Source organism: Haliotis asinina, chromosome 12 (genome assembly GCF_037392515.1).
Source record: "Haliotis asinina isolate JCU_RB_2024 chromosome 12, JCU_Hal_asi_v2, whole genome shotgun sequence".
Lineage (NCBI taxonomy): Eukaryota > Metazoa > Mollusca > Gastropoda > Lepetellida > Haliotidae > Haliotis > Haliotis asinina.
In genome coordinates, this window is record NC_090291.1 from 45,517,162 (window position 1) to 45,538,569 (window position 21,408).

At 38.0% G+C, this 21,408-nt stretch overlaps 1 protein-coding gene and 1 pseudogene across 1 annotated transcript in view; one reads left to right on the forward strand and one right to left on the reverse strand.

Moving 5' to 3' along the window:
* LOC137258480 (centrosomal protein of 89 kDa-like) overlaps positions 1–12,852 on the reverse strand; it is a 33,874-nt pseudogene extending 21,022 nt beyond the window's left edge.
* Positions 12,853–18,907: 6,055 nt separating this feature from the next.
* The window catches only part of LOC137257740 (CD109 antigen-like), a 32,439-nt gene continuing 29,938 nt past the window's right edge, over positions 18,908–21,408 (forward strand). Inside the window, exons 1-3 of the mRNA XM_067795156.1 lie at positions 18,908–18,962; positions 20,415–20,539; positions 21,091–21,274. Coding sequence (XP_067651257.1) covers positions 20,421–20,539; positions 21,091–21,274 — 303 coding nt within the window. The 5' untranslated portion in view covers positions 18,908–18,962; positions 20,415–20,420. The remainder of the gene's footprint in view (positions 18,963–20,414; positions 20,540–21,090; positions 21,275–21,408) is intronic.

Genomic DNA, 21,408 nt, shown 5'->3' on the forward strand with positions numbered 1-21,408 from the left:
TTGCATATCTGATCTTATTTCCAAAAAGAATTGTGATCAAAGTTTGAATGTGTCTCAAAAGATATAACTATCAGGATGTGGAAAACATCTAATTGTATATTATTTTACAGAATATGATAAACTTTCCAACATTTGAATTCCAACACCAGCTATGTTTCAAAGTTTTTAATCACAGCCTTGACTAACTGGATAACATATTTTAAAGAAATTTGAACTTCTAATTCAGTGCTACCCCGTTCTCCTAGCTTCAGAACCTAGTCATAATACTGAACTTTCACTTTGTTGATGAAAGAGAGAGTATAGAAAAACACAACACAATGGTTAAAGCACATCAATCAGCAACATTGACAGTATTTCATCTTTCACATGTAACCTTCCCAAACTGTATTTCTGATTTTAATCAGATCAACTTCAGGGTTGACGATTCGAACTCGTGTGCATATAGTCGATTTGGGATTTCTTGTTTTTTGATAATATTAACCCAAAGTTCTCATAAGTTCACCTTTCTGTCAAACAAATATCATGAATATTAAATTATAATCAGAGTGAATAATGAATTGAATTCCTGAACATGTATGAAAATCGGAATGAATCGTTATGGCCCTATTGGCACCGTATTATTCAACATTGGTCTGGAATAAAGCAAAAGATATCATAATGGTTTGCTCTCATTTACATTTCAAAATGTTATGGCAATAGCGTACCCAAAAATATGCCAGTGAGACATTTTCAACATTAGGAATCATCATTTCTTAGTAAGGCCAGACCAATTCTATTTCTTGTTTCACGGATTTTTGTCCTCTGAAAACCTAAAGGCAGGCGGGAAAAAAAAAATGAAAATAAAATTTCCAATCAAAGTAATATTCATTAGGAAAAAACATTAGGATTTTAGTTTTTGAGCGGGGGAAATTTCTTGAAAAAATACAGCAGGCGGATCTGTAAAACAAGAAATAAAACTGGTCTGGCCTAATATTGAGCAGTGATATAGCCCTGGTCACTTACAAAAGTCTTCATGTGAAAGAAAAATACTGTCTGATAAAAATAATTAACACATGTGCAGTTCTACTGGGTAAAGGTCTTGAAATAAGTGAGGATACACACAAAATTAGGGAGAAAATGTACATCAAGTTTAAGAAATCTTGTGCTTCAGATTTAGAAACCTGGATTAAATAGCCGTAACTATTTACTGTACAGCTGTAACTGTTGTCATATTTTCACATATTAGCTGCGGCCTTTGAGAGCTGCAGCTATCAGGCATTTTTTTTCATTTAGCAAAAGAACTTGCCAATCTTAAGAACTTAAGCCAAAAATAGTGTCTAGCATTTAGAAGTTTAGACGTTTGGAATAAGTGGAAATGGGTTGTAAATACTGAACTGGAGCAAAATCTTACAATTAAATGGTTGTTACATCTGATTTGATCAAGGGAGATAACCACATAGAAAGACTTTCATGAGAGCAGTTTTTCATATAATTCATGTTAGAAGAAAGGCTCTACACACCGCTTCTATCTTACCTTGCCGTGTGGAACCTCTCCCTCTGCTACGCAGCATGATGGGGCTGCCATGGTGATGACCTCCTCTCCTCATTGTCTGCGACAGCATAACAAAGTCAATCGCATCAGAATACCTCAGAATATTATACACTTTTGAGATTACAACCCAACAGCCCTGCTTGTATGGACAAGCATACACATGATGGGAGTACAATAAAACCAACAAGTACCAAGACACCTAAAATTTAAGTCGAAATGCAAAACACTGCATGTCAAAAATACTCTTGATTTAACTGCCATACACATTTATCTATGAACTCACTCAATACACCGTAACGATATTTTGCTCAATACCTAACTAATGTCCTTGTTAAGTGTAATTTGTGAAAGGATGTTTGGGGCAACAACAAATCAGAGCTTGACATACAGATAAACATACTGGATTAACTCACCTCATCCATGTCAAACTCAGGCAAATCATGAACAGCTTGCATGGCGTCATGGACATCACGTGTCGTCCCCCCCATCATGGATCCTTGCAGCTCACCGCCATGTGACTTGACAAACGTCTCGTCCACCATCCCCCCTCCTGCTCCAATGTCCTTGGCTGTCTTCTATACAGGGGATATAACACAGGACATATCTCTACTGTATCCATGGGAAACATACAACTATATGGAGTGTAACCACTTTAAACATACAACTACCTCTCCTGTAACCATGGGAAACATACAACTATCTATACTGTAACCATGGGAAACATACAGTTATCATGAGTGTAACCATTGGAATCATACAACCATTCTACAAAAACACAAACATGGGAAACATACAAGTATCTCAACTGTACCCATAGGAAACATGCGACTATCACTACAATAATAATCACTGTAACCATGGGACACATACAATTTTCACTATTGTTACCAAGGGACTTTCAGAATAACCATCTCTGTAACAATGGGAAACATACAACCATCATTATTGTAACCATGGGACGCATACAATTATCACTGCTGTAACCATGGGACACATACAATTATCACTGCTGTAACCATGGACACATACAATTATCCCTGCTGTAACCATGGGACACATACAATTATCCCTGCTGTAACAATGGAACACATGCAATTATCCCTGCTGTAACCATGGACACATACAAATATCCCTCCTGTAACCATGGTACACATATAATTATCACTGCTGTAACCATGGGATACATACAATTATCACTGCTGTAACATTGGGACACATACAATTACCACTGCTGTAACCATGGAACACATACAATTATCACATGGTGAGGAAAAGACTATCCACTGAAGGCAAAATCCTACTTACCCCCTTAAACTTAGGTTTGTTAGGCACAGCATACAGATCAACGTCATTCTGGTTGATGTCTGTCCTCTCCAGCTCATGGTAGAAGACGCCTCCTGGATACAGTCACAAATCACTACACCATTCACTTCGTACATATTAAAAACTGAATGAGTGAATGAGTAAGATTTTATGTTATGCTAGCAATATTTTTGCCATACTATGACAAATTAAAGCATAGGTTATTCATCCATTATCGTCAAGTAATTATGGCTGACATCAGAATCACACAAATTAACGTTTAATCCTTTACAAAATGAATGGTATTGGGCGATGTCTTCAAATTTGAACAGATGTTTCTACAGGTTTTTCAGTTTGACCTGAGCTTCTCTACAAATGCATGACCTGGGAGGTCAAATGGCTGGTCCAGTTAAATTCATTAAATATCGGAGCTCTCTGCCTGAAAGCCTGAATAAAAACATTAAACCACCTGCAGCTAATTAGCACATAGCTGGCGATTTCTCGACACTGAGAGATCAAACGCCGACCTTGTTTTGCCTCTTTGGACATGTCAACTATCACCTGACGAAGTCACATCCCTTCACAATAATAGACGAAACCAATGGTGACTGGGTCACAAAATGCATTAGTATTCACTTGATCAGGTCAAACTGAACAACCTGTAGGATTTTAGGAAATTGAATAGCATTGAAAGTATTTATCCAGGATTCCTATCCATGTGCTAATGGCCAGCAATCTGAGAAAAACTTGTTATTCAGTTCAAATTTGTGAGCACAATACATGTCACCTGCACAAAAGGTATTACATTAGTTACATCTTCATAACACGACTTGGCAAGTTTGGAATTCCAGTTTGGGAATATTTATTGACCAATGATGACATTTGCTGGAGAACTGTTGTCAAATTAGTCTCGTAGCTGACTCAGATAAACCCATTCTGAATACATGACACATTTAATGGAAGAAAACATCTTTTTAGTCTTTATCAGAACGTTTCAGTGCTAATTCTGGTATCTTCGTCAGGTGAATGAAGGTGTTATCCATACAGCATGTCATGTTCATCCAACTTCCAAATGCCTTTCAAGAACTTAAATCCATTCTGATAGACTGATGTTTATTCTCTGAATGTATGTAATGTTGAGAGTAACAAACAAAACCATTTAAATTGTATAAGAGCCAGGAGATAGACCCGAGATTCAGAAACCTGAACCTGAGGAAATGTAGACTTGTTTAATCTAAGGCTTTAGCACTGCAGAGAGTTCTTGGAAGTAGGGAAAATATTGTGGTTCAGGGACTGTGACACAGACTACCATTCTGAGTCTAACCCTACTCAGGCCTACCAAAGAAAAATTTTCCTACTGCTCAGAAAAACACTGAATAGTCCACGTCAATCATGAAAATAGCAACATAAACACAATATGTTGCTAGTGAATCAGGAAAAATGGTAACTTCAAATTACTAAAGAATATAAAACAATGAAGAGCCTGCAACTTTGATTTTGTGGACATAGGGGAGGAATGTTGACATTTTCTAGCTTGGACAAAAGTTACATTCCCCTTCTAAAAGAATTTCTGTTATGTTATTTGGCATTTATCATCATGATAAATGTAAGCACACTTGCTTATTTGGTTTACTTTCCATTTGTATGAAATGATTGACAGCAATTATTTTGACATGTTCCATACTTTTTCAACACAAGGTGATTCACAGTTGCTCGAAAATTTGAAAGAAGCATATGTAATGCATATGTGCAGTAGAAGTCAATGTTTGTTGATGTAAAAATATTGCAGTTTCATAGTCTTTCATTGCCATCTTTACTGTTTCAGTAGCCTGATAATATGTTTATGTTGCTATTTTCACAATTAATGTTGATTAATATTCTGTGTTTTCTGTACAGTGGGAAAGTTTCTTTGGTAGACCTGTATACTCCTATGAATCAGATAGTGGGATTGTAATAAAATCACTGTCTGTGAGATAATCATTTCATATTTAATGCTAGATCAGTGTTTGAAATAATCGGAGGCCCAGGGCTGATTGTGATTGTTATTGTATCGGGCTGGAAATTCCAAATATCAGTAGGCCCTTGTGGCACTTTAGTAAATTATCTGTCATTTTTCTTGAACTGGAATCTTTCCTTTATTTCTATTTTTTTATTAATGTTTGGGAATTATCCATGATAAAACCATGTTACAAAAATTTACAGTTTCACTTCCTGGCATGTCAATGCTTTTGTGCATAGGAATGGAAAATTCTGCGCCTAGCAACCAATTTTGTAGAAACAGTGTGAAGTTGTTACAGAGTCTATTTTGTTTTTATTGGTTTGGCTTTAACATAATGGGCCTACAGATTTCATTCAGAGCATGATGATTACAAAGCCTGCAGGTAGCAGCAGACCCTGATGGCCAACTCGCAAATTAAAGAATTGCAAACACTGTTCTAGATATATTTACCTGGCTGTTGTTCTTCCCCTCTGAAGTCATCAATATCATTCTCCCTGCCTCTTCTCAAACTCCCCGTAGATGGAATACGTGCTGGCGCCCTGCTTGATATGGTATTCCGTTTGCCATGAGGCCAGGTTCCAAAATCAACACTAGAATACCTGCAACAATCCAGGGTAATATACATTCATACAGTCTGCAGGTGCAGAGATGCAATGGGGTCAAAGTATATCCAGATAAAATACATGGAATACAATATACAGTATCCAATATCCAATGTAAATCCTGATTCATAATGCACTCATGGCACAATGACATCCGTAAACCTATGATAAACAGAGTTACAATAGGGCACGGGAAAAGGGAGGCTACACATGGGTGAGTGTATTTTACGTCTGCTTCTTTCTTGAAGGGAACTTCAAGGGATCTCAGGTGTTCCACTACCTTCGCCAGGGAAGAGGAGATAAGCAAGGAGCATGAGTCAGGATAAGGAAAAATAATAGAGTTACAATAGGTCGTGAGAATACAAGTACTTTGTGGATCGGGAACCAGAATCGCAGTTAAGATGGCTCAGAGAATGTTATGCTAGTTTTAGCTAAACAGGAAATGACTAAAGAATAGCTGTAAGCTGGCAGCTGAATAGTCTATGTTTATACAAAGATACAACATACATAATGTACCTTTATATAGCCATGCATGGTATGTACTGATGTACTGTATTTAGACATTTCATCTAGAAATAATCATGAAATTATTATACCCATATTAAATCTGTCGTTTGAAACAAACATAACATGATGAACAAAACAGTGACTGCACTCATACAGACAGACACTGTATGGACATATGGACATGAAATGAAAGGTCTTAATTATAATTACACAGAACAACTTTTTGTAACTGGTCAACATGCAATGTTGAAAAGTCATTGAATTTTTAAAGACACATTTTAAAGTGAGACTTCTGTTTTCTGTTTCAAATATAGGACATAGGAATAAAACAACAAAATAAAATTTCATCACTGCTGTCAGACTCCTGCCCCCGTCCCCCACCCCACCCCCCGACACACACACATACAAAGATTAGAGATACATTAGCATTGTCGCATGTTTCTTCAAACATCTTATTGTGAAGGGTACAATTAGTGTATGAGCCAGTGTAGTTTTATGCCACTTTTAATCAAAATTTTTTTTTTTTTTAAAAAGTGTAATTTCATGCCTGTTGGACCATAAAACATGTGGGGTTGCAATGAGACCTGGGCGTGGCAGACCAAAATCAACAACCCCATGACAAGATCATCTCATTACATTAATGGCCCTAAGCAACAGGTTCAAATCAGCACTTGCCATCAATAGGGAATTCCATACACTCACTTGGCAACGAATTTCAGACTCAAATGTTAAAAACCAGCTCTATCAAGCCTGTCTGAAAGCAAGGTGGCCTTTCAAGGGTGTTACCCTTACAGCTCACCAGAGGCGCCAAAGATTGCCATGGGCTAGGCAGCATCATGGACGGGCTTTGCACCATTAGCGTTACTCCATGTTCTAAGTTGAGTCAGGGTTTTGCCTCAGATTCTCAGATGGCAGTAAATGTTGTTGGCGCTGCAGCAGTGAGCAGTATGATCGATATGGGGGTGCTAGTGTCATGGTTTGGGGTGTGGTTACACATGACAGGTGATTAGATTTGGTCATCATTAATGGATCCTTGACTGGCTAGAATCATCGGCTGGAATTCCAAGATAATTTTGAATTCCAAGATGATAATGCCAGACCATTATGGCAAGATGGCGTACAGACATTGGGCTGGCACTGTAAGTCCCCAGACCTGTCTCCAGTTGAACATACATGGGACATTCTCAGTCGAACTTCGGAGTCGAAGGGCGTATGCCAGGGATCCTACACTCGTCAACTTGGTCCAGCTTGGTGCAGCTCTTCAGAAGGAATGGCAGGCAATACCACGGGCAACCATCCAGAAATTAATCAAAAGTATGCCATCAAAGTGTCGTGACTGTGTTGCCCAACATGACAGACACACAAAATATCGAACTTCATGCCCAAATTTGATTTAGTCGACATTCAGAGCAATTTCACATTCACTGTCATTTCATCAGCTCCCTTATTTTTTGTCAGTAGTATATATTCCAACAACATCAGGGCCGGGGGATACCAGAAATGGGCTTCACACATTGTACCCATGTGCCAAATCAAGCCTAGGTCTTCGGCAGGGCAAGTAAAAGCTATAAGCACTAGGTTACCCCACCACCCTGGAAGAAATAGATGCAGCAATCAAATTACAAAGAGGAAGATGAAATATTGACTCTGTCCTTACCCTGGCTCCTCCATCTGCTGGTAGTCATAGAGACTGCTCTCGGGATCACTGAAGGGTTCATCATCGGGATGAGGCTGTGGCTGGGCTGCCATGCGACCCACCAAGCTGGAGTTTAAGACAGTGGAGGACAGACCCACCCCAGTCCCTGGGGGTGTCTGTGGGGGTGGGGTGCGGGGCACGGCCAGGAAGGCAGCAGAGGGCAACAGAGCTGCACCTATGTGGGCCTACAGATATAAAAGATGATGACATTAATTCATAAACTTTCCACTCAGCATCAAGGTACCTGCGCACCAGTACAAGGCTTGCAACTTACTTAGAGCTGTATTCATTTTGAAAAATATTCCCTTGAGAGATTAAAACCCTCATCTTGAATGGATAGAATGGGTAGTCAGCTAATGGCAAACTAAAGCACCACGAAAATTTAGTGTTAGTTAGTTGATGTCAGGAATTAAAATAACAAGTATCCGGGTAAGGTAATAGCGGGGTAGGGTACCTGGGTAGAAAATTCGACCTGTCCCAGTCCTAATGCTAGTGGATAAATCAGATGTACATCACTGCAGAAATAAATACATGTATGTTGACATCCAAGAACCTTATCATGTTATCCTTATGGATTCAGACTGGTTTGTTATGTAGATCATTACTCAGTTTCATTTACAATGTCCTACACACGCTGAAAATGTGATTCTGTGAAAGATTTGGAAATACTGATGAAAATATCCTTATAAAATTGTCCCGTGTTAATGTGTGGGATTACTCACTTGAAGTACCAGTACTACCATTCACACCATAGCCACTGCAGACATCAAATCAACATTCACAGTGCACTTGAAAGTAGAGTACAGTTTCATTTCTAAATCATTGCTTCTGTTTTTCATATTAGTTTATCATAACAAAACACAACAAATTCAAATTTCAAATATTCACTCAACACAGAAATCAAGCAAATGGTGCAGACATTATTATGGTGAAGGTGATGCACGACAGATAAATGTGATGTGCAGGTAACAAAATGTAAAGAAAGGATCACAACACCATATAGTAGAAATTTATTCTTCATTATTACCATAGTCAATCTGACATATCCTGACAAATCCACTACACTAGAATGAAAGAATTGGGTGGCCCCTATAGTTTGGCATGAAATGCATGTGGACCCGTTTTTTTGTAAATAACTCTTCATCCAATGATCCAATCGATCTCAAACTTTGCAAGTGGATGTTTTGTCAGACAACCTAATCAAACTGTAAATCACCGATTTTATGCATTTGTATGAAAGAATCTGTCTATGTAACTGTCAACAAAATAAACAGCAGAAAGCTGACAGCTTGCAAAGGGAGGGAGCCAATGACCTGTAACAGCGGCAGTGTTGGGTCAATGCTCATGCAGTTTACAATAGTTACCTGTTCACTGCACAGTGATTGATACATCATACTGCACAAACTCTACAACAGACTGTTAACTAATGGTATGTGATGCCTATATATACATATACTATAATATAGTCGTAGCCACTGTCCGGGGTTTACTCTATAGTCACAAGACTTCTATGTTGAGTATTCAGAAATGGCTGCCAAATGTTTGGCAATATGACAATTACTAAAAACTTTTAATATATTGAGATGCATTTATATTTATATATTTAGAAGAGTTAAGTACTCAATGAAGATAAGAAAGTCTGTGTAAAAGTACTCAGTTCTTTTAACTAGTGGGAGTATAATAATGTGGATAAAACAAGTAATATTTTAGTCAATTTGCAGACACTATTTTGGCTATGTGTGTCTGTACAGTTGTATTACTCCAGGACTGGGCCTGGGTATGACACTGACAGAGATAGGAATGTCAGGATACCTAAGTTTCATTGACAAATATGTATTACAAAAATACCCATGTCACAATTTGATATGTGTCTTGACACCTATTGTTTTGGCATTATCGCATAAATTTAGATACTACATTATAAAAATCAGTATTTCATATTTTACAATTATTTTCATTCAGACAGGCCACATAATGTGACTTGCCATAATGACATGTTATTTCTGATGTCTCTGCTCCATGTTACTGGACTAGGATTAAAACAGAGGACACTGTTATCCGATACTGATACTCAAAGTATACTTTTTCACAGCATGTGTACTCCAACAAGTTCTTACAACAACATACAATGGAAAAATAGAAAAATGAGTAACTGAATTATGTTTGTATACTCCATCCTGGTATATTCCAGAGCTATAATCAACATTTCTTTATACTGCAATACTCTTGATACGTACACCATGAACATGTTAAATACAGAAATTGAGCTCGTAATATAAGTTATCACATTGTGTCGAGGGAAATACAGGGTTTTATCAGTCCTGAGTAAGGTTGTATTCCCAGAGCCAGAGGTTTTATCAGTCCCGAGTAAGGTTGTATAATACAACATTATGAGGGACTGATAAAACCCTGTATTTCACTCGACATGATGTGATAACGCATTTATCTAGCTGGATTTTTTTCACTAAATCAAACAACATTTTACTTCAATTTCATCTTCTGATGTTGTGGCAAAACGTTTCATTGCTGCCATGTTGACACCAGCTGATCGTTTGACCTCAATGTACCCCAAGTTACTAAAGGCTTCGATGCACGCTTTTCTCACTTCGCGTCGTCACCAAGGTGTAGCAGGGTGATATGATTTTCATAGTAGGATTACACAACTTTTATACTCCCACTCGCGGATCATGATGGATGTACATGGTATTTTATCAGAGTCACATGGACCAATCAAAACTCGACATTCTTACATGAGGCTAGATAATCAATGTGATCCAGAAGCTAGCCGTGACTAACAAGCAGAAGCTATTGAACTAAAACAGCTCATATCAAACTTAATATGCTGCACAAGAACATAAGATTTTCAAAGATCGGTGCACCTAGCATAACAAAAAGATAGACCTTATGTAAACTGCTCAGGTAAAATGTCAATAAAAAAATGGACAGAATATCTGTTGACAACGTTTATCTCAGTGAGTTGCTTTTTATGCCACTTTCAGCAATAATACAGCAATATTATGGCAGACACAAGAAATGGGCTTCACACACTGGCCTGCAACATGACTTGTGAAACATTTAACCACTGGACTAGCCCAGATCCCTGTTCACCTCAAACTTTCAGCAACACTGTTAAACTAGTCATGCTTGTTGGGGTTGTGCTTTTCTGTAACTTATGGTGTGCTTGTCACAAAGATAAACTGCATTAACCATATCATCCTAACCAATGGGTCTTAAGCAACCCATGCTTGCCATTAAAGACCACTATGCTTGTCGTAAGAGGCGATTTTCATTTGGTTGACACATTAAAGACCACTATGCTTGTCGTAAGAGGCGATTTTCATTTGGTTGACACATTAAAGACCACTATGCTTGTCGTAAGAGGCGATTTTCATTTGGTTGACACAGGTCATCGTATCCAAATTGCGCAAATTGATGCTCATGATGTTGATCACTATACTGTCTGGTCCAGACTAGACTATGTACAGGCCACAACTAAATAGCTGAATCAATCAATCACTTTTCAATATCATAAGGATTTGATCAATGGATGTTTCAAATCCTTCATATTTGCATTATGAGGTTGTAATGTTTCGTTCAGTGTAGGTGGAACAAAAAAGAATGGGGTCTCATAATCTTGATAACGAAAGGAAAAAACACTAACGATACTGTTACTGTAAAAGTAATGGGGATTTGGGCTGTTACACTGTCAACATGGCAAAAACCATCCTTGATATCTCTAGGGTATACGTTCTGATAAGTCTCTACTATACACTGGACGCATCTACGGGTCGGCCCGACTCAGATTTTGGGGAATTCATACAGACATATTTTTAGGTCCGAAACTTTAAAAAAAATACATGTGTATCTGCAAAAAAAATCCTTCTACCTCTTTCAGAGAACCTCTGCATGGTTTGCTTTGCCAACTTCTTTAATCGGTTAGATAATTTGAAAAGCGAAAGCGAGTTGTGATTGGTTCACTCAACTTCCCAGCGTAGACACCTGATTGAATAAAGAGCCAGCCAAGGGAGGAAATAAATTTATCGGGCAGAGTCGTGAATGCATCAAGGGTATAGTGGAGACTTGTCGGAACGTATACACTGGAGATATCGAGGATGGGCAAAAACATGTAACAGAACGTATTTTGGTATTGTTTCACTGAATATATATATTATCATGCATGATACATCAACTGATGACTTGATTTTGCATTTGTTGCCTAATATTTGTAATCAATAGCTAATACTCATGAGAGGTATCATTTTAGCCTCATTGTGGAATGTTACAACCCTTGTGCAAACATCAAACACTAAAGGCCCTCCTTGCTTTACTTAGTTTTGAACAAGGGTTGATGTGAATTACGTCTGCACTGCAGAGATATGTTAGACGAGGTGCATCATTTTGCAACTGATTACAAAGGGTTTTAGATCCTGAAAGTAAGACAGAGGTCAGAGGTTTTAGTTTGACACTAACAACATATTAGGCTACAATCTTCACTATTCTGGGGTTAAACATTACCTCTTCCGATACCTGAAAAAACAATCATTATATGTCAGTGATAAATAATATTTCATCGAGGACAATTTTTTTTTTTAAAAAAAACTAATAAATAAATATCTTCAACATTGTTCTCAAAGTATTAATGACATAGACCATGTTACACAGAAGATAACAGCCATACAAAATAATGCATAAAATCTCCGTAAAATATATACGCACCCTCCAGAATAATTCAAGCGCCACTACATAATTACACGTTCTGTTTCATTTACCACCTTAATTTGTCATTTTACGACTAGCTCTTATTTAGAGTTACCTCCCTTAACCCGTAACACTTCACATCTGAACTGGAATTGAATCAACAATCCTTTAACAGATTTTAACATCAATGTTCTATGAAGACATAGCTCTTTTAAACGATGAAATTTACATAGAGGTTTCTCTTGCATTCATTTGACTATTACGAGTGTTATGCATCAACCCGGTCATTCACAAACATGCACTGGCACGAACATCGGAAGTTGTCAACCTGTCAAACAACCTACGGTGCACACCTATTTGACAATACCTGGAGTTAATGTTTAACCATGGAAACCCTAAAACGGTTTTCATCTGGGATATTTACAGGACATGCAACTGGAACTCACCATGTCTGATGATTTTGATCGCCCACGTTTCCCCTTACGCTTCCCAGCCATTTTCGAATCGCACGCGAGCGGAATTTGTAAACAGAAAGTTGCGCGTGCGCAGACCGGCTGTCAATCTGCAATCAACTGGACTGACAGTGGAAGAAATAACAGATGTCACCTTTTGTTGTGTTGAATATAATGTGTTTTGCGAATGTGCAAGATGACTAAAATTAATAGTTCAAGTGTTCCTGATGCTACTGAAAGAAGAAATGAACGAATCTGACTTTTTGCTAGGTGAGATAGTACGAAGGGCCCGTAAACTTTTAAAGACGGAATGAACAGTTTGAATCATAACACAAATCACAGAAAGCTATGTTAAAAAAACGGCTATTTTAATGTATCATTATAAAATATATCACTGAATGTCAAATAAATTTTATAAAACAATTTACAACCCACTGTATAGTACAAACAGATACCTTGCGTTCTCGTTTTTCAGCGTTTTATGTCAGATGACATTTTGGTCCATTTTTATAAACCTCATTAGACTGAAATCAGTAAGAAAGGTGAGCGTTATGTTTCAAAGAGGATGGTTAACTCTTCATGGACTGACATTTGATGAATTGGCCTTCAATACACGACTGAGTTGTAGCCCAATATTTCTCACAGCCCCTGAACAGCGTTATTTATATTAAGTTGGGCTTAAAGGGGCACTAATGCGGAGCAATTTCCGTGGACTGGTGTAAACTTTTGTTATTGTTTTTCTCCCGTGAGTACCCGGATGATATCCCAGAATTCGTGACTGGTTCGTGACCTCTGCTGCGCAGTCCGTAGGCGCAACTGATAGTTTAATTATAGACAGATCAACTGAGGTGAAGTCATTTTTTACTTCATTACAAATGTATTATGAAAACAAATTAAACACTTTGAAGGTTAATCATCTGCCAGTGGTAGAAATGGTAAAAAACTATTAGGACGGAAAAAAAACGAAGCCAATGTACGTCTCTATATTTTGCCTCTTAACCCTAATTAGTTTATTGTCATATTTGTATGATTCTGAAAATTAATATAAGAACACACGATCTGCTTATACTCATAGTAAATTTCTAACATAACAGCAACATTTATACATTGTATAGATTGCCAATGTGGATCCTATTTCACACACATACGCGATCTAGTGCCTGTTTTCTGTCATACAGATTCTGCTGAATGCTACAACAAATAAATTAAAACAAAATGCAAATAATGAATGTAAAACAGACTAATTTTATAGCAACAATGTCAGGCTACTACCTTGTTCAGGAGTGTATCCATCAATATCCACGTAAAAGAAATCGTATTCCATTCATCTGCAGCTGGTAAATAATCCTGCTCTGTGTCGCGTGTCTTACAACTGTCTCATTTGCGAAAAAGTAACACATCGTTTCACGTCTTTCACACTGGTGAAAACCAGATAAACCTCTCATTGGTCTCCCAAGATAGCACACCTGGCAACTAATTGTTGGATGCCCACTATTCTAAGTAATTTAATTAACCAATAATGAGCAATCAATCAATCAACGCAAGGGTGGATAATTCTTTGAAGGGAGGATGTTGTTTTTGCACTCACACTTTACGACAGGGTGTTGTCATCTACACACACTGCCTTTTGACAAATCCGCTAGAAGATAAAAGTAATTAATCAATCAGTGTGTTATCGGTTAATCCTTTGATCGATGTTTGCTTTTGTAACTCAGCTGATAAAACCTCTTGCATCACTTACATGCACATATTACATAACATACAATACATTTGCCATTACAGACCTTAATTTATAATGTTGAGTATTTACTCCAGACAGGAGAAATGCCAAATGGGAACCTTTGTTGAGTAACCGAAGTGGTGTTACTACTAATTATACCTGTTAAAAAATCATTAATTGACCATCCAGGGAATGATGACAAATAATACGTGTATTTACACCATCAAGCGCGAGTTACAGCAAGGAAGATGTAATCTCTGTGTCGCATGCAGCCTGAAAACACTTATGGGCCGAAACTGTTTTGAGGATACCAACGGAATTTCGTTACATAAGGAATACACACTGGCATTTGCTGTGTACTTTGGTAAATATGGGAAATAAGGGTTTTTTTACGTAAGAAAATTTTCAGATTTCTCTACCAAAGGCAAAGTCATCGTTTTTTGTTTAAAGCGGTATCTTGCACCAGTGTTCACTCTTGCACTTGTCCGAGGATTTACAGATTTCAAGTCCCTTTTCCACGTGATATACCAGGATCATTTAAAGAAAGGTATAGTCTACCATATTTTCACAGTTTTGAAATATATGTAAACATGTTACTAAAGGATAAATGGGTTATGTGGAAATGGTTGTAATTTGATACGTAAGTGCCACTGAGTTAAACGCCATCCTCACGATTTACTGCACCATTTCATTTCAGTATTATACTTGTCACTATTTTCTGTAATCAGAAATACATATGTTTTTCGATTAGTACCACATTTTGTAACAAGTGCATACTTGACCATCCTCGATATCTCCAGGGTATACGTTTGTGGTGCCCTTAAGTGCACAATGGTCTTAAGTGCACAGAAAGCATTAATATTCATCAGTGGGCGGAGCTTATGTGACTGCGTCACATTCACAGCACAGTATCTTCCGTTCCGATAAGTTTCCAATATACCCTGGAGGCATCTACGGCTCAGCCCGATAAATGTATTACCTCCCTTGTCTGGCTCTTTATTCAATCAGGTGTCTACGTTGGGAAGTTGAGTGAACCATTCACAACTCGCTTTCGCTTTTCAAATTATCTAACCGATTAAAGTTGGCAAAAGCAACCAATGCAGAGGTTCTCTGAAAGAGGTAGGAGTTTTTTGCACATACACATGTATTTTTTTTTAAAGTTTCGGACCTAAAAATATGTTTGTATGAATTCCCCAAAAGCTGAGTCGCACTGCGAACAAACTTTCGCGCTCGCTACCTTTCTTGACACTGGCAAGCTCGGTTATATAACGACGGCCTAGCTGATTGGCTATTGTGAGAATGTGCTGTGAGCCAGCAAAGGGAGGTAATAAAATTATTGGGCCGACCCGTAGATGCGTCCAGGGTATAGTAGAGACTTGTCGGAACGTATACCCTGGAGGTATCGAGGATGATACTTGATTGACTGGGATTGTTAAAAGTTCAAATTATATAATGAAAAGAAATTGTTTGAAACATACAAACTTGGTAGAGTGAAGTTTTCATTTTTAAGATTAAATATTAATCAAAGTTGAAAGGAGTCTCAGAGGTAAGGCAATCTAGAATTGTCAAACTTGTGACTTTATATATGACAATACACAATAATATACATTAAAATGTTGAATGAAATTAAAGAATGATTGATACAGCAGCTTTATTTACTTTTACGTCCAATTTCAATTTCCATTTCAGAAGCAGCCGGAAGAACCCAGCGTGCACGAAGGCGTCTGATTTGCGAACTGAAAAGCCTCATAAAACTGTGACTGCAGCTGCGACAAACCAGGGATACTCTATAACAGGGATAGGTCACTCGCTTGCTTTCTTTACCATTTGTACTAATTAACGTGTGCCTCGTCACGCTCCAACGCACACAGTGACTTGGCTCCTTCCTAGTGCAACTTCAGTTGTGTTTAATCAGGGAGACTATATAGAGTATAAACGTTGTAGATTATCCCTGGTTTAGCAGAACTTCAGCCAGTTTATTGTATCAGTCGGAATTTTACAATGAATGAAAGAATTATAATAAGAATTAAAAGCAAGGATTATGTGAATGAATGAACGAAATAAAGAAAAAGAATAAAAGAAAGAAGTACATATGTGAATGAATGAAAGAATAAATAATATACCGCGGCCTTCCCTCCCAAAACATGTTAAAGAACGCAAAAGTATCGCGAGAACACGTGTTAACATCAGCTGTCCTTTTAAAAAATCTACTTTGAAACATGTTTGTTTACATTAATAATTAATTCAGATATCTTATTGCATGTGGGGAATGGAATGGGCATTAACAAAATGTAAACTGACACTGTCACACTGTCCTAAAATATAAAATGTAAAACTCTCACAAAGTGTTCTAAAACACCTTTCCAGTTTTGTCAAATAATAAGATCAACAAGAAAGAAAGAAGTTATGGAACTATAACCCTCAAGCATCAATGGCGAATCAGATCAGATCGGCAATATGCCATATTTTTCACACACCTCAAATACACCCTAACATTCTTTTTTTTAGATTATGAAGCTATCACAATTACTTGCAAACATATTTCACCAGATAGTATATTCCCCTCATGAATTAAAGGTGTATGTGAAAGATGTTTTTGAGGAAGTAACAAGGAATACTCAAACAACGGCGTATAGCATTTCAATGTCGAAATGTCATATTTTTCACACACCTCAATTACATCCTAACAATTTTTAAGTCATAAAACTGTCACTGTTACTTGCAAATACCTTTCAACTAAAGGTATGTTCTAAAAATTAAACGAATGTGTGAAAGAAGTTTTTATCGGCACAATTTAGTCTATCTTCGCGGTGAATCGAGAATAGAAACCAGTGAGCTATAACTTACCGACTTGAAACTTTATTACAAATCTACTGTCCTAATACGGACACTAATATCAATTATTTGACTTAAACTGAAGTGACAAAATAGTTAACCTATCTTCTACATGTTGGATTTCAGTTTTTACAACACTCAGCGAACTTAATCAGCTGTTGAAAAAAACCCGGACTCAGTCTTAAATACTACGCTGCCACCATATTGGCTACACTGGTTACGTAACGGCCCGAGACATACGTTCAGCGGCTTTTCGATGAGTTTGTTCTCCCCCTTTGTATAGGCTCCCTGGACAAACGTACAATAAGCAACGCCATCATCAAAACTGTGCTCCACAGGAGATATCGTTTGTATGAGATCGTGTGTCAGCTCCTGAGAGATATCGTTTTGACAGTAGATTTTGTACAGTGCCCTGTCAATGAACGTGATGACGTCAAAATGCTATGGCATCACTGCACTGCAAGTCTAATGGTAATACAGTTTTGAGAGTTGTACATTTTCCACTGAAAACTAATGAGGCATGATTTTTGATGATGCATAGAAGCTCCTTTCATTACATATTATTATAAAAGAGAGAAGTTAAGAGGACACATTTAATTATTTTGTTTCCTGTTTTCAACTGCATAGATTCAACTGTTTACGACATGCACACATTTTAGCACTGTTGACTTGCATATCTTAAGACAATTCGTAGGTATTTGTGAAAGTTCTATTTTTTGTAAGATATATAATGATATGTGAACACATGTTCCGTTTCATAAACTTTTATTTGTTTAAACATTCTTGTTTAGAAACCTTAGAATTTAACTTACAGTTGGTAAATATAGTGTTTTAAGTGTTTTTACAGTATCTTTACAAATGCCGACTGTCACAATCACAGGGGATGGGTGGTAGAGAAAACCAAGATACGATTTCTTGGCCTTAGTCAATGAAGAATCATATATGTAGATTAAAAAGCCAGGATGATATGATTGACAAAAGGAAGGCACAGTATTGGCTACAGACTGGCACGCCACCACTGGGCCAATGATGGGCCAGTATTGGCTACGTATTGGTCTGCCATCAATGGGCCAATGCTGGGCCAACGTTGATAATCAGCATTGGCCCAATGCTGAATGCCAGCACTGGCCCAATTGTTTTTACAGCAGTGGCCCAATGATGGCCCAATGTCGCCTTGTTACCTGGGGAGAGAGCTAATGGACTATAAAATGTAGTACGTATGTTATTATCATTCATCTCAATTACATGACGTTTTACTTCTTAGCGAAATTTTAGCGGATGGGATTCCCTAGTTCAAAGACAACGATTCTCTGCACAAAATATACGTACAGAATATAAAAAGAAAGGAAAATAAACGATTACGCATTTCTTGACACGTCGTCCAGAATTTACTCAAAAAGTGATAAGAAACAGTCATGCCACTGAACGAAGTTTTTACAATCTCGACTATGTCGTGTCACACCCGCTTTGCATTGTGGGACAGTGACGCTCTTATTGTCACCTGCATTGTCATCTGCAGCAGTTAACTCCCTTGCTGCATTCCAATTACATTGGCGCGACCTCGACCTTATATCAGTCACCGCTCAGGTATTCAAACACAATTTGGGACAGGGGACACAGGTAAGCAAATCAGATCACAATCAAAACATACCGTTAATTACTCATTACTGTGCTTGTTCTGACATCACAGAGGATATTTTAGGTTTGATATAACGTTCAACGTTTGATGTTTTCTTACACCTGCAATTAAGCGCGTTTGTACACACCTGTACGGGACATAGGAAGTCTGACTACAAACATCATGGCGGACAACTTGAAGAATCCCCAGAGTTTATTCATTTATCATAATTTTGGTTCAATTTGAAAGATCGTTATGTTTGAGCGTAGTTAACGTCGTCACAAGTACTAGTGGAAGCAATAACAATAACTTTAACCAACACAAACGACTTGGTTAGTTCATCAAAATTTTCTGAACAAATTTTGCCGTACTTCCGGTTTTCACAACTTCATTTTAGCTGTGCAATCATGATGATTAATGCCTCAGTGTGTCATCGGAATAGTAAGACCTTCTATTACCTTTGTATTATAGATAACATTTAATTTTTTTACGTTTTCTATGAGTAGTTATGTTGTTGACAGACCTCACTGTCAAAATGGACACCATTTTACTGAACTTATGTTGTTGACAGACCTCATTTTCAAAATGCATGGAGACCATTTAATCGTTTTTATGGCACACTGATTTCTGTACCTGTCTACTGTATCACATACATAGACTCATAACACTACAAACTGCATACAAATATGTTGTCACGGGGTCATCACAGTTTTTCAGCTACAAACCTGTGTTATTCTGCTGAAGAATGTTTGGAAAGAGTTCCACCAGTACCCCGTCTTTTTACATTTGCTCCAGGGCATTATTCCAACACTGAAATAAGTTCATTGAATCGATTGATTGTTTTTAATAGCTGTTCTAGTTTATTGGATGTATATTTCAGGTGAGATATGCATGTCAGTTTGTCATGTTGGTTTTTGAGAATAGTCAGGGGGTACGGACGGAACTCTAACCGTATGTTCCATGTATTTTACCCTACTCACAGTGTATGTCTCTTATACTCAAATCTACTTTTGTTGTTCACAGATCTATTTCTCTGTGTTTTCAGAATCATTGTTTTGCAGCACAATTGTTTAAATTTAAAAGATCTCTCCATGGTATATAGTGTTTAGACTTTTACAGCATTTTCAGATACGCCCAGAGAGTGGAAGGTCAAAAGGTTTGGTCCCCAGACATGTCATCCAAAAGACGTCCTCAGAGCATTTGATTCCCCTTGTATCGTATTTGTAGACATACATGTACCCTTTTTTGTTTCACTTTAGCAAGTCTGTAAGAAACTAACAATCAGTTGTCACCCAAGTAGTCCCATCTGTCTGAAAAGACTAAAAATCAGTTGTCACCTGAGTCGTCTCATCTATGGGAAGAGACAAGGATCGGTTGTCACCCGAGTAGTCCTAGTGGCTCCTATTTTTGTGAAGGTTTTGCATGTCTGGAGGACTTGTATCTTCTGTTTGCAGTTGACTATGAATGGGCACTTGCTACTGGGAGCAGTGCTGCTCTCGCTAGCTTCCTTTGGGGCAGGGCAGTTGGAGAACGATTGTTTGATTGAGAACACTCAAGGATGCCGCCTAGCAAGGCCACCGTAAGTAGTTAATTTATTCAATTCATTAATTAATTATAGTAAAAGTGGTCATTGGACAGATTCTCCCTCCCTCTCCATCTCTATCTCCCTCTCTATCTCTGTCTCCTTGTGTTGAGGTACAGTGTCATGTAAAACTTTTAACATCATAACCTTGCTGTGAATTAGCTTTCTATGTAAAACATGATCCTGGCGGTACTGAGGCAAGTGTGACCTTATCATGTAATCCGTAATGATGTTCCTCCTTGTTTCAGTATTTAGATGATCCTGGCACCAAAGCGGGTGTGACCTTATCATGTGATCCGTGATGATGTTCCTCCTTGTTTCAGTATTTAGATGATCCTGGCACCAAAGCGGGTGTGACCTTATCATGTGATCCGTGATGATGTTCCTCCTTGTTTCAGTATTTAGATGATCCTGGCACCAAAGCGGGTGTGACCTTATCATGTGATCCGTGATGATGTTCCTCCTTGTTTCAGTATTTAGATGATCCTGGCACCAAAGCGGGTGTGACCTTATCACATGATCCGTGATGATGTTCCTCCTTGTTTCAGTATTTACATGATCCTGGCACCAAAGCGGGTGCGACCTAACCAGGTGATCCAGATTTTTACAACTATCCTGAAACTGGAATATACACACGTCAATGTCCGAATATCCATCGTGAAGGATAACATTGAATACACAGGGACTGTGATGAAGTTTGAGAGGCCATCCAGCAGGATAATGCAGTTGCAGGTAGGTTGCTTGGATCACAGTTACACACCTGGATAGGTGACCCAGTGGTCTGAAGGGAGGGGTAGCTACAGGTAGATTGGTTGGAACACAGGTACATACCTGGACAGGTGACCCGGTAGTCTGAATGGAGGGGT